The sequence below is a fragment of the Hylobates moloch genome, unplaced genomic scaffold (genome assembly GCF_009828535.3).
Source record: "Hylobates moloch isolate HMO894 unplaced genomic scaffold, HMol_V3 SCAFFOLD_22, whole genome shotgun sequence".
NCBI classification, from domain to species: Eukaryota; Metazoa; Chordata; class Mammalia; order Primates; family Hylobatidae; genus Hylobates; species Hylobates moloch.
The window spans coordinates 35,571,758-35,586,638 of NW_026652297.1; the positions used below are offsets into that span (position 1 = coordinate 35,571,758).

Below are 14,881 nucleotides of genomic sequence, written 5' to 3' on the forward strand. Positions count from 1 at the left end.
AAACTATTTTGTGCTTTAGACATTTTCTAATGGAGGCTTTTAAAAGTAGAAAACTATCACTAGTCAATTGTTCAGTATAGTTTTTTAATTCATATGCCTCCTGCCTGCTGATGATCTTCATTACTTGTAAATAGCTATAAATAACTGGTAAACTACCAGCTGTAACCCCTGCCGTCCCACCAAAGATTTCTTCCCTCTCTGTTATAACAGACTAATATGTTTTTGTCTGTTCATCTTTGAGAATAGGAAAAGCAGACCTCCAAAATTTCTTGCCCAACTTAATAGCCTTGAAATTATTAGCTAAATTCAGACAGTCTCAAGCAGCTGAGAGAAGCATCCAAATGGGAATTGTCTAGAGCCAGACAGTTCATATAGGTCCCTGAGGTAATTATATATATATACACACACACACACACACACACACATATATACACACATACACATGTACGTATGTGTATGTGTGTATATATATAAACATATATATATATATATATATTTTTTTTTTTTTTTTTTTTTTTGACACAGAGTCTCACTCTGTTGCCCAGGCTGGAGTGCAGCGGCACCATCTCGGCTCACTGCAACCTCTGCCTCTCGAGTTCAAGTGATTCTCCTGCCTCAGCCTCCCAAGTAGCTGGGATTACAGGTGCCTGCCACTATGCCCAGCTAGTTTCTATATTTTTAGTACAGATAGGGTTTCACCATGTTGGTCAGGCTGGTCTCAATCTCCTGACCTCAGGTGATTCGCCCTCCTTGGCCTCCCAAAGTGCAGGGATTACAGGCATGAACCACCACACCCAGCCAGTAATTGTATTTTTTGGTGCTTTATGAAATTCTTAAATTGTATGAGGAAATATTATGTTGAGAAGGGAAAAGTAGTACTATTTCTCTGTAGTCAAGAGAAATTCATCTTTGGCCTGGAATTCACATACCCCACTCAACAAACTAAAAGCCAAATATTTCACTGAATTCAGCCCCATTGAAACATCACCAGAAATGCGATAAAATCACAATTATACTTTCTGAGAACTCAAAGTATTGTATGGGAATTGATGACTATGTAGGTTCTCATTAAAATGCCAGTTTTGAAATTTGCTGTTCTTCAAAATGCACAAGTTAAAAAAAAAAGTAATCTTATCACTTGTTCTATTTTTAAAAGTCCCTTTTTGATTTTAAAAGTCTTTTTTTTGGCAAACCACTTACTAAGCCCCATTAATTCTTTTTTTTTTTTTTTTTTTGAGACGGAGTCTCGCTCTGTCGCCCAGGCTGGAGTGCAGTGGTGCAATCTCAGCTCACTGCAAGCTCTGCCTCCTGGGTTCACGCCATTCTCCTGCCTCAGCCTCTCCGAGTAGCTGGGACTACAGGCACCCGCCACCACGCCCGGCTAATTTTTTGTATTTTTAGTAGAGACGGGGTTTCACCGTGGTCTCGATTTCTTGACCTCGTGATCCGCCCGCCTCGGCCTCCCAAAGTGCTGGGATTACAAGCGTGAGCCACCCCGCCCGGCCAAGCCCCACTAATTCTTTACGTATTGTATCATATCTTGTAAAGATATAAATTTTTCTTTCTTATTCTGTGAAACAATCACCCTTTTCTAAGCCTTGGCTGACTTACTTCTAACTATACTCAGAATATTCTTAACCTTTAAATCACTGAAAAAGCACATTTCACATGACTTTAGCCTTTAATATTTACAGAATGAAGTTCAAACTCCTTAGGCTGAATTTAAGAAACTGTATAATTTCAAACAAATTTCTTTTTCCTTAGCTTACTCTCATCCCCTAAGTTACATGTATGATCCAATGACATTATATAAATAATTGTGTTATTCTAGTTGTTTAGTATTTGCCCAATTATGTTCAATTTTTTTTCCACATAGGGCTGATGGGAACTCCTACCTTGGATGCTTGAATGTTGCCTTTTCTCTGTTGATTTTTGTGACATCTTTCATGTCTACCTGTGTTTAAAAGATACAAAGAAAATCTTCATTAGTGATGACAAACTATAATAAAAACATGTATTTTAATATTAGATATTTGTAATTGCTTGTTCTGCCATCATCTAAAGTTATACTCATTAATTACCACCTCCCTGCAGAAAGCAGTGACTCTCCTAGACTTCCCATATTTCATGTATGTTTGGAGTAACTTAAAAAAAAATAAATTTGCAACATTCTTCTTATCCTCAACATCTTTTTTTTTTTTTTTTTTTTTTTTGAGACGGAGTCTCGCTCTGTCACCCAGGCTGGAGCGCAGTGGCGCAATCTCGGCTCACTGCAAGCTCCGCCTCCCGGGTTCACGCCATTCTCCTGCCTCAGCCGCTCCGAGTAGCTGGGACTACAGGCGCCCGCCACCACGCCCGGCTAATTTTTTGTATTTTTAGTAGAGACGGGGTTTCACCGTGGTCTCGATCTCCTGACCTCGTGATCCGCCCGCCTCGGCCTCCCAAAGTGCTGGGATTACAAGCGTGAGCCACCGCGCCCGGCCAACATCTTTTGTTTTTTGAGATGGAGTCTCATTCTGTCACCCAGGCTGAAGTGCAGTGACGCGATATTGGCTCACTGCAACCTCCGCCTACAGGGTGCAAGCGATTCTCCTGCCTCAGCCTCCAGAGTAGCTGGGACTAAAGGTGCCCACCACCATACCCAGCTGATATTTGTATTTTTAGTAGAGATGGGGAGTCACTATGTTGGTCAGGCTGGTCTCGAACTCCTGACCTCAGGTGACCCACCTGCCTCAGCCTCCCAAAGTGCTGGGATTACAGGCACAAGCCACCGCACCTGGCCCTTAAAACTAATCTTGAAGTCCATTTATGACTGTTCCCTCCCTCTTTTATGTCCTTTCTTGTAAAGCAGTTGCTAAGTCCCATCGAATCTTTAAGTCATGTCTGTCAATATGAATTTTCCTTTCTAACACCTTTTTCTAAGCCACGGCTGACTTATTACTGTAAGTAGTATTAGATACCGTACTACTACCTACTACTATATATACTTCTATAGAAGACATATATGACTTATATACTCAGAATCTATCTGTTAAATCATCGGAAAAACGAATTTCATATGACAGTACACTTCAATGCGTACAGAATGAAGGTCAAACTCCTTAGGTCTAATTTAAGATATTCCATAATCTGAAATAACCTTCTCCATCCATAGATTATTCTTACCCACTAAGTTAAATTGTTCCAGACTTAAATTGTTCCACTAAGTTAAATTATATATAATTTAAAAATTATATATATAAATTTTTTTGAAACAGAGTCTTACTCTGTCCTCCCAGCTTGGAGTACAGTGGTGTAATCCTGGCTCACTGCAACCTCCGCACCTGTGCTCAGGCAATCCTCTTACTTCAGCCTCCCAAGTAGTTGGGACTACAAGTGTATGCCACCATGGCCGGCTAATTTTTTGTTATTTTTAGTAGAGATGAGGTTTCACCATGTTACCCAGGCTGGTCTTGAACTCCTGGACTCAAGCAGTCCGCCCCCTCCTTGGCCTCCCAAAGTGCTGAGATTACAGGCGTGAGCTATTGCACCCAGCTGCATATAGGTTTCTTTTCTAAACTTCTGAACTAAGTTTCTAAACTTCTGAACTATGTCAACAAGGGCTCTGGAGGCCAGACTGCCTGGTTTAGATCTGGGTGCTCCCATTTACTAAACTCTGTGACCCCGGGATAGTCATTTCCTGTGTGTCCCAGTTTCCTTATCTTTAAGTAAGATAATAGGAAATACATCATAAGGGGTTGTGTATAAAATAAATCAGTGCCAAGTACATATTAAATGCTTTAGACAATTTGTTAAAATGTATTTAATATAGGACTTTTTAACTCCTTGATAATGATCTCTTGAAAAACATCTGTCCTATTTCTCCATTCAGATGATAATGGTCAAGAAGACAGGCTTCGTTAGCCACTTTTTAATATTCACTACACTGGGCATAGACTTGTTATACAGAAAAACTACTCAATAAATATTGGTCACTCACTCAGTGTTTGTAATATTGAACTCTTTCTTAAGAAGCCTTTAAGATTCACGTCCTTCCAAAAAATGTTTTCTAATTAAGACATTTAATTTTATGTTTAAAAAGTAGACATTTGCAAGGTATCACCTATACATATAATTTATGTATCATTTTATAGATAATATGAATTGTTTAAATCAATATTATAATTAGTAAATTCATTTTGCCAGACAATTTACCATTCTTAACTTTTAGAATTCTGCAAACTACTTGTTTGCTTATGAGTATACTTGTTTTCAAAAAGAATACTTATAAAAGTTTTGTTTTAAAACATTCATACCTTTAGCTTTTTACAACTGGAAATAGTAGTATTTTTCTGTTGTTCCTGAGAGTCTTCACATTTGTCTACAGTGCTCAGTCGTTTTTTAGAGGAATTTGAAATGTTTTTGTTTATGCACTCTGATATTGGGGGCACCATCATAGAAATACTAAATTTATTGTTATTTTCCCCAGGTTTTACAACATCAATATTCATTTCTTCTTTTTTCAGCTGTAAAATCTTCCTTCCGTTATATAGCATTTGGCATAGGAAAAAGGAAATGGTTAGTTCAGCATTTTTAGCACATATAATCTTCATATGTTCAATCGTTTTCATGACTTTCCTAATATGGGCCATTTTTCCTAAATCTTTCCTAGGGGCAGACATTACATTCTTCAGCAGTGTAGAAAATTGATTGTAGTTGTATTCTAACTCCGTCACAGTGCTTCCATAATTTATGGATGCTATATATGGCACAAAGTCAATATATGTGGAAATAAAATACTTGGACTTCTTCAGAAGCTTTTTTATTTCTGAAAGTTCTTGAAGTTCTCTTGAAAGCAAATGAATAGCATATGAGCAATTAACAGCTTCATTATATTTGCAGATAATATCCAGATCTTTCTTAAGTTCAGAAATAGCAGTCTCTATCACTTTCCAAAGGCAAACATCTGTTGAGTTATCTTTAAGAAATGAAAAAGAAGCCATTTTTTCTTGGCACTGAACCAGCTCAGGAAGAAGTGACAAATCAAACCAAAGCATACCTCGAAACCTCTGTTTGTCTAGTTTCTTTGCTATTGAGTTTTTAAGAAAGTGAATTGTTTCTGAGACCATGATGATTTCAATATACATTTCAATAGCTTCAGGCTTTAAAATGATAGCCTCATGGCTGTGGTTTATCACCATGTCTAAAACATTCTCTTCTGTGATAAAAATATTATCCATGTTATTATCTTGTAGCATCTGAAAGTATTTTTTTAAAATTTCTAAGTGATCTGTACATCTCAAGGTGAGATCCTGTAATTTTTTAAGGTCTGCAAATTCAGCTTGATCCAGTATCTCACTAATACAACAAATATCTGGGTGTGCAAGCAAATTACTGTTAAACTTAGAATTTTCTATGCTAATTGTTGCTTTGTTTATTGGATGATCTGACTTTCTGGAAGCAATTATAGTATCCTCCTCAAGCCCAACAGGGGAAATTGGTTCATTGTTTAAATCTTTAGACAAAGTGTCACATATCTTCTGCAACTTAGAAAAAGCACATTTATTCACTCTGAGTAGCCTTTCTTCATCCTTCTCTTGTGAGTATTTGCTGAAGGATTGTGTTCTCTCTTTCCAAACAAGATTTTTTGCAGCATCAAAAAAGATATGTTCCAGACCATAAAGAGATATTTTAACACGTACTGCCTCATTGTTCTTAATAAAATTAACCTTTGAGGAGATCATTTCTATGATAATCCACAGATGGTCCTGTTTTCCTGGATACGAATGAACTTTAGCAGAGTCCCCACATACATTGATCAACTTTAAAGCACTTTTTCTTAAGATTTCCAGGTCTTCTAAACTATCTCCAAAGTTAACTCCACAAGTAAATGGAACAGAAAGAGAAAAGTCAAAGCAATCGGAACAATGCTCCATTATGGCTTCACATTCATTAACCTGTCGTTTGTACTTTAAGAATACATAGTATGAATTCTTTTCCCTTTTTGTTTCTTCAAGCAATTCAACTAATTGATCATGGTAAGTCTGTAACTCACAAAATGCATTATATTTTAATCTTCCTTGGAAACCAGGATAGAAATTAGACTGCTGTTGAAATCCACGTGGTTTTCCAAGAAGCTCAGCATACAATGTTTCATCGTACCAAAGCAAGCTTCGGAATGTTGGTTCACCTTCTAAGTGCCTTTTTTTGTTTTCAATGAATTGAATTGTTTCCATCATCATTTGAAGTTCTACCAAAGTGTCAACAGCACATGGTTTTAATGTGTGTTTGCAATTATTCCACAGGTTTTGGTCTACCAACAGTTCTCTTGAAATCAGGATTTGTTCAACTGAACATTCTTGCTTTCTTTCAAAAGCTTCCACAAATAAAGGGAGAATATTTAGACAAACCTTAGTTTCTTCCTGTAGAATCTGCAAAGATGATGCTTCATCTGCCCTCTGCAAAATTTGAGATAGATTAGCTATAAGGGCCGTATGATTAGCTGAGCAATGTTTTTCTTTAAATTCACTCATGTATGATGCAGGTTTCTTCAGAAGAGTAGTGACTTTACAGGTTTCAGAATGGGCAGGTAAAATAGGCATATGATTAACTCCTAGAATCCCTGGTTTTGAAATATAGGCTATTTCTGAATGTAATGTCAAGTCAGACTGCGAGTCATTACTAGCTTTAATTTCCCCCTTCTTCTCTCTTTTGTTAAGCGGATTAGAAACTGTGTTCTTCAAAGGGACTGACTCAGTGGTAGTATTTTTAGTGCTTAGATGGGAATCAATCAAGTTAGTTTTAATAATTTTCTCATTTAAGCAGGATTCTTCTGAGATCTGATTCTTTTTATTTTTGTACTCAGTATTAACAGTTGATCCTTCAGTCATGCTTCTTTTGTAAACAGAATCTTTTGCTTTTTCCGCTTGTTTAACTTTCCACATTATTCTGTCCTCAGTGTCTTTCTTCACAATACATGTTTCTGAAGAGGAGCCTTTTACATTATCTTTTAAAAGCGGAGAACTATCACTGGAAGATAATTCCACTATATTTTCCCTATAACTTTTATTTTCTTCAGTTACTGATGCTACATCCAACTCATAATTCTCAGTGACATTTGTTTCATTCCCATCTGTATGGAGGCAATTACCTGAAGAGCACTGTTCTGTCTTTAGAAGCTCTTTTCCTCTACAGCTCTGCTCACAGTGTGGTACAATAGTGGATGCTGCAAAAGAATCTACAGTAAGAATTCTCTGCTTATCCAAGTAAGATTTTGAAGATTCTCCTTCACTATCTGTCACTACAGCGGCTGATAACTGAGGAATACTGTACTTTTTACTTGCTATCAAAGTTAGGTTTAATGGGTCCATAAGGAAGTTTCCTGTAATAATGCTTTGTTTGGATCTCTCAATAGGATCTGTCCACTTTACTTCCAGGTTTCTTTTACAATCAGATAAAATAAGGTTACTTTGTTGGTAGAGATCATTTAAAAAGTGCTTCACATTTGAATCTAAGACTGAAATAAGTACATCAGTTTTCGCCTTTGTGTGACCTATGCAAGTTGCATCATAATCATTGCCTGTACTGTAATTTATGTTTTCTTTTATGCAACTTAAAGATACAGAATGACTTTCATTTATTACTTCATTAGCCTCACAACTGTTTTCTTTAGTTGCATCTTTAACATTATGATTTGCTGAATGTTTTTCAAGCTTTTCATATTTACTAGTGCTACATAAAAACTTTGTATCAATTTGATTTTCTTTTTCTATTAGTTTCTCATCTGAGTGGTCTGGGGAAAACAGACATCCAGTTTTTCCAGAAAAGGGCTGATGTTCTTCTGATAAACTTGGATTGCTTACACTGCTATTATAATAAACTGACTGACTTGTACTTTGGGATGTGGAGGATACAGGCAACTGTGATTCAGGGTGTTCTTGATTACGAAATTCTCCCACGTGACTAGTGGGGTGACTTTTTGAGACACTGCTAGCCATACTTTTCCTAGAAAGGCATTTTTTCTCTTCACTTGTTTTATAAGACTTGTGCTTTGACACATGGGTTAATGATTTAGAAATATCAGCTTTTGGAGCTCTTTTCTTTCTCCATTTGTCATATTTTCTTTTTGACAAAAAATGCTTAGTAGAATAATATTTTCTTTGAGACACAGAACTATAACCTTGAAGGTCACAACTTTCCCAGAAATTATTGCATATTATTGCATATGATTTTGGTAATGGGCCCTTTCCTTTTTCTCCTACTTTCGTTATAAGCTGCAAAGATGTGTGAATTCTTCTATGAGCTTTTTTTAAGTGAACAACTGCTTTGTCTAGTTTTCTAGAAAGACATTTGCTTTTACACAAAGATGCTTCATCATTTAGGATATTTAGGACACTCTTAATGTGCTTTTCTGACCGTGAAAATGTTTTAATTCGTCCTTGGGATAATGAAGAAAAACACTCAGATGAGTCTTGACTGGCTAGCCTCCTCTTTCTCCCATAAATTTTATGTCGTCTTAAGTCTTTATGTGATATGTTCTGATCCCTGGAAGATGTATGTAGTTTCCTTTTGCTAATTCTTGATTCTACCTCCTTTTTATTTTTGGTATCATTATAGTCAGTTTTTGATTTTGTAAAGAAACATCTGCTTCCATCATCTATTGTTGTGACATTAGAAGGTTCAGTAAACAAAGATTCACTGTTCTGATTATCAGATGTATGATTCACATCTGTATTATGACTCAAGTCAAAAGAAAGGGAGATTTCAGAGTTACTCACTGGTCCTGATTCTTGCCTTATATTATCAACTTTATCTTCACATGGATAATCTGCATTTTCACCAAAAGGCTGGGAATAAATGTCAAATCCTAGAATTTCTCCATCTTCCTTATTTATTTCCAGTTTTGTGGCTTCAGTTACATGTGTGCAAAAATTATCTTTCAATGCAAGGGAGTCAGCTGTCGGGCTGAATCCTGGCCTAAATATATTAGTAATTCTAATTTGTAGATCTGGAAGTAAAATTGGGCTGGTAAGCTCTGTTTCATTGTTTTGTGTAGAGGAATAAAAATAGTTACTTTCCTTAGAAGAATGCTGATCACTATTCTCCCTTCCTGTGGTGCTTTCCAAAACTTCCATCTCCTCATTATCAAGTGCTAACAGACCTTCCCAACTGATACGAGACTTCAGAGCCTTATATGAGGTCACAAATTCTTCACAAAGCACGTTTTCATGGCTATGTGCATCTTGTTGAAATATAAAAGCATCATCACAATCTTCTAATTCTATTTCAATTTCACTTTCCAATTCAATGCTTTGAAGAACTAAGTTCTCATTTATTGATTGATGAAATGATTCTTGTGATTTATTTTTATCCATATCAATTTCACAATCAGAAACCCTATGTTTTACTAACAAACCACAATCTGGACTTTCAGAAGAACAAGTTTCTTTAAACTGGTATATCTGGTGATCGTCATTATTTAGGCTTAATGCAGGCATAGTAGCACTAGCTATCTGTATTGCAGCATTTGAGGCTACACACACTGAAGAACTTGCAGTTTTGGGAAATGTTGTGGAAGCCAAATGCTCTACACTTCCTCCAGTATTTTCAGTATCTTTTTGTTTCACAGCACTAATGGTATCTTCTTCATTCTCTAATAATGCAGTTGCTGTTGACAAATATTTTTCTCTGCAAATCAAGTTAAATGCAGTAGAAAATTCTTTAGAACTAAAAATTTCTATATTGTTGTAATTTTTGTCCTTTTCATCTATATCACTGAAATTTTCGTTCGTATGAGAATCCTGCTTTTTGTCTCCATATATATTCTCTATGTTGTTTTCTACAGATGAAGCACTATTCTCTTTAGCCTCATTTTGGTTTTCTTTATCTCTTTGTTCTTTGAAATTAACATTCAGGCATATATCATTGTTTAACTGTGAGTTACAGAACAGATTGTGATCCTGACCCCTATCTTCCACATAAGTAGTTTCTTTATAGTCTCTCTGAATGTTCTCTAATGACACTGGTTCATTTTCATTTTTCCTATGGACATACATATATTCTCTAGTTATGCTGCAATTTGAACTGTCATGAGCTGTTTCTATGTTATAAGATGAAATAACTTTATCAATGAACATTTCTTTGGCCTGGGGTATGTCTTTTGGTTTCGGGAAAGCTTCAGTTATAAAGCTAGCATAATTTTGATTTATGTTCCCCAATTTCAGTTCCATTAGCTTTTGAGCAATGGCTAAACTTGTATGAATGTTATCCTCATACTCCACAGAGTGCTGAGGATGCTTTTGTGACAGGCTCTCTAAACATGGAGTAATTTGCCATTCCAATGCTAGATGATCTAGTTCATCCTTATCCTTTATGGTAGATGTAGAAGATTCTGTTATTTCTAACTCTTGAGTAATTAATATTTTATCACAGCTTTTCCCAAAAGAATTATGACTCTCACTCTCTTTGTATTCTTGTTGCAAAACAATGTAATTATCCATTGGACTGATTTTTGTTTCATTAGTGAAATCATTATCAATTTCTTTCCATGAAGTTTGCTTTTCTTCATGTTTGGAATTGTCTCCCAGGTCAGTGACGTTTTTCATCTTTCCAGTATTTTGAAGGTATTCATCAATGCTTACTTTCTTTTTGAGTGGAAAAATCATAGATGTTTGGCAACCAGTCTGATAAATGGTTTTTAAATCAGAAGACTGCGATTCCTGAAAAATGTGACTACTGTACTCTTTTGCATAAGCATTACCGGACTCCTGTTGGGCTCTCTGAGACTTCTCCTCACTGTGGTTTTGGTTCTCAACCTCTGACACTACATTTGACACAGAAATTGGGAAGGATAAATTGCCTTGGTCCTTACATTGCCCTGCCATGGTAACTTTATTGGGAGGTATACAGTCATAGTCCTCAGAGCCCATGTTGTGAGCCCAAGATTGTGAAGTTTTAAAGCAAGGGGTACCCAAACCATTAGTAAGAACAGCACGATCACCAGGGACAACTTCTGAGGAGAAGGTAGAATTAGATGGTGTCGATTTTATTTCTGAATTAACATTATCTAAACTCTTCTCAAATTGCAAACTCTCATTTAAGCCTGCAGTATTACTCTGTTCTCCCATGCTTTCTTCTCTCGTCAGTCTTGGGTCTTTGATGAATTTTGAAGTAGTAACTGTGCTTGAGCCAGTATTGTTGTGAAGAGGAAAAGAAGCATTAAGACCACTTAAAATATTTTTAAGACTTGTCCAATTTAACAAAAGGTCACCATTAACACTTTCTTTGGCATCACTGGGCATAAGTGAAATGTCTGAATCATGTGCAAGTACTTGAGAAGTGTCTCTAATTTCTGCTAAATTGTGCTCTGTCTGTCCACTGTATGTTTCAGGTATAGAAATGTTTCCATTTTGTACATTTCCATAGGCGTTAGAAATATTTGAGATGGAAAGATTTATCTCTGAATTTAGTGCATTGCATAAACAGTTTTCTTGAACAAACGGATCTACAGGTTTCTTGAAATGCACAAAGATGACAGTAGCATCTTTTCCTTTTCCAATTCTTTTGGCCACTGTACAGTTATTCAGAGAGCATGTCCTTTCTGTGGAAATAATAAGGAAGACAAATTTGAAAAAAAGTGTTTCTATTGACAACTATCAATACAGGTACATTGTGTCCAGTAATTTTAATGGAAAGTTCAGCTAATAACCTAATGATGATTAAAATGTGTTTTCAACAGAAAAAGCAAAGAGAGAAGGGGATGATTAACAAATAAATAAAATATAAATGATGTAGCATGAAATTCTCCTAGTCTAGAAACCTTAAGAAAGAGTATTTGCCATAAAAGTTTAATTCTGACAAATAATAGAAAAAAATGGTAAATAATAGAAAAAAACTAAAGAGGGGCTGGGCACGGTGGCTCACGCTTATAATTCCATTACTTTCAGAGGCCAAGGTGGACAGATCATGAGGTCAGGAGTTCGAGACCAGCCTGGCCAACAGGGTGAAACCCTGCTAAAATACAAAAAAAAAAAAAAAAAAATTAGCCAGGTGTGGTGGTGGGCACCTGTAATCCCAGCTACTCAGGAGGCTGAGGCAGGAGAATTGCTTGAACCTGGGAGGCGGAGGTTGCAGTGAGCTGAGATTGCACCACTGCACTCCAGCCTGGGCAACAGAGCAAGACTCCATCTCAGGGGCCGGGGGCAGAGGTGGGGAAGAATAAAACTAAATAGGAATAAAAACATTTTCCCAATAGATAACAGCTCTCTTATATTAATTTTCTATATTCAGATGTTTAATAATAGCATCTACATATAAGAAGGCAAAATAATCTCCCTCTATCTACCATTACCTTGCTTCTCCCTCTACCATGGGAGGAAAAAAAGGAAAGGAAAGGGGAGTGAGGTGGAAAAACAGGGAAAGGAAAACGCAAAAAGTTCCATAAAATCTTTTCCAGGAGCCAAAGCAAACTACTATTCCTCTTTTGCAGTGAAATGAATGTTCCTGCAAATAATATATGCAAATAAAAACCTGAAAAATAAAAGCAAACTTTTAAAATAATTTACAAAAATTATTTCTAAAATTTCCTAAGAAACCTCATGTAATAATGAATTTACAAAATGCATATTTAACAAGTAAATAATAATTTCTCATAAATGTCCACCAAACATTCATAGCTAAGTAACACCCTAAAAATACCTTTACTAAAACAGGAATTAATGATGAGAAATTGCTTGTGACATCTATAAAATATATGAAGTTATCATGTCACTGACGAGTACCATAAGGTTCTTTTTCACAGTAAGAGAGCTATGTTGAAGATTTCTAAATTCTACTACCATTTGTGATTTTACTACTTACAGTAAGCTATCGTGGAAATATGACCACATATGAAGAGATGTAGTTCTTTAGAGTGGGGAGTATAATGGAGAAGAAAATGGAAATGTAGATTCCTACACCTATACCAAAATAAAATTTGCTATTTAAAAAACTCCATAAAAGTACTAGAAAAAAATATGAATGGATGTTTTTATAATCTTGGCATAGGAAAGTACTTTTAAAGCATGACTGAAAATCAGAAAACATAAAAGTAAAACATGTCAATTACATATAAATTAATTATTTTAATAGGTCAAAATGCATGATAACAATACTCAAAGGAAAAAATAGGTAAAATTGTCAACAAACACAAAAAGATGCCCCAACCCCACTAAACAATAAGATCTATTAAAAAAAAACTTTTAAACTGGCAAAAATTTGAAAGAATGATTAATACTATACAAATGTAAGCACTTTTTAATATGGTTCATGGAAGTATAAATTGGTACAAATTTCCTGGAAAACAAGCTGACAGTATTCATCGATATGTTATATGTAATCATTCAAAGCAAACCCATTCTTACTCATTTACTACTCTGATAAACTTGTATAAATACCCAAAGTTCTATGGACAAGGATTTTCAGTAAAATAGCCCAAGACAGTTAAGAGCTAGAAACCTAACTATACATCACTATGAGACTGGCTAAATGAATGACATAACAAAAATGGTAAAATTACTATGAGCATACGTTGTAACAAATGTCCTAGAAGACAGAATGTTATGTAGCTATTACAAAGATTAAGATGGATTAATATGGCCGGGCAAGGTGGCTCACGCCTGTAATCCCAGCACTTTGGGAGGCCGAGGTGGGCAGATAACTTGAGGTCGGGAGTTTGAGACCAGCCTGGCCAACATGGTGAAACACTGTCTCTACTAAAAATACAAAGAACTAGCTGGACGTGGTGGTGTGTGCCTGTAGTCCCAGGTACTCAGGAGGCTGAGGCAGGAGAATCGCTTGAACCCGTGAGGTGGAGGGTGCAGTGAGCTAAGATCACACCACTGCACTCCAGCCTGGGCAAGAGAACAAGACTCTGTCTCAAGGAAAAAGAAAAAAAAAAAAAGATGGATTAATATATACCAATGTGGGAAAAGAAACCTAATTACTTAAGTTTAGACCGGGTGAATCTCCTGAGGTCAGGAGTTCGAGACCAGCCTGGCCAACATGGTGAAACCCTGTCTCTGCTAAAAATACAAAAATTAGGCATGGTGGCACGTTGCCTTTAGTCCCATTGCCTGTAGTCCCTACTTGGGAGGCTGAGGCGGGAGGACTGCTTAAACCCAGGAGGCAGAAGTTGCAGTGAGCCGAGATGGCACCACTGCACTCCAGCCTGGGAGACAGAGCAAGACCCCATCTCAAAACAAACAAGCAAAAAAACCCTAACTGCTTAAGTTTAATAATTTCACTTTTACAAATGTATGACAAATGCATTTTAACATATGCATAATGTTAACAAAAACTTATAAAATACTTAACATGGATGCCAGGTCCTGTTTTAAGTGCCTGATGTACATTAATTTAATCTTTTTTTTTTTTTTTTTGAGACAGGGTCTCTGTCGCCCAGGCTGGAGTGCAGTGGCGCGATCTCGGCTCACTACAAGCTCCGCCTCCTGGGTTCACGCCATTCTCCTGCCTCAGCCTCCCCGAGTAGCTGGGACTACAGGCGCCCACCACCACGCCCAGCTAATTTTTTGGATTTTTAGTAGAGACAGGGTTTCACCATGGTCTCAATCTCCTGACCTCGTGATCCACCCACCTCGGCCTCCCAAAGTGCTGGGATTACAAGTGTGAGCCACCACGCCTGGCCACATTAATTTAATCTTAATAACATTTCCATTTTATTGATGAGGAACTGAAATTAAGAACAATTTGCCCAGAATCACAGCCTATAAACAATAGAATCTTAATCTCTATATTATGCTATCTCTTTAAACTTGATAACGGCATTTTTACTTTATTCCCTTTTTTGTTGGCATTCTCATCAAATGACAATTAAAAATTGCAGAACAAATCTAACATCTTGGGT

General features: G+C 36.5%; 1 protein-coding gene across 4 annotated transcripts in view; it reads right to left on the bottom strand.

Annotated features, from left to right (window-relative positions):
• The window catches only part of TEX15 (testis expressed 15, meiosis and synapsis associated), a 77,235-nt gene that overhangs the window by 6,747 nt on the left and 55,607 nt on the right, over positions 1-14,881 (bottom strand). For all 4 annotated transcript variants that reach the window (XM_058433654.1, XM_058433657.1, XM_058433655.1 and 1 more), the window contains exons 8-9: positions 4,296-11,578; positions 1,896-1,954 (exon numbers count right to left, since the gene is read on the bottom strand). In XM_058433654.1, coding sequence (XP_058289637.1) covers positions 1,896-1,954; positions 4,296-11,578 — 7,342 coding nt within the window. The remainder of the gene's footprint in view (positions 1-1,895; positions 1,955-4,295; positions 11,579-14,881) is intronic.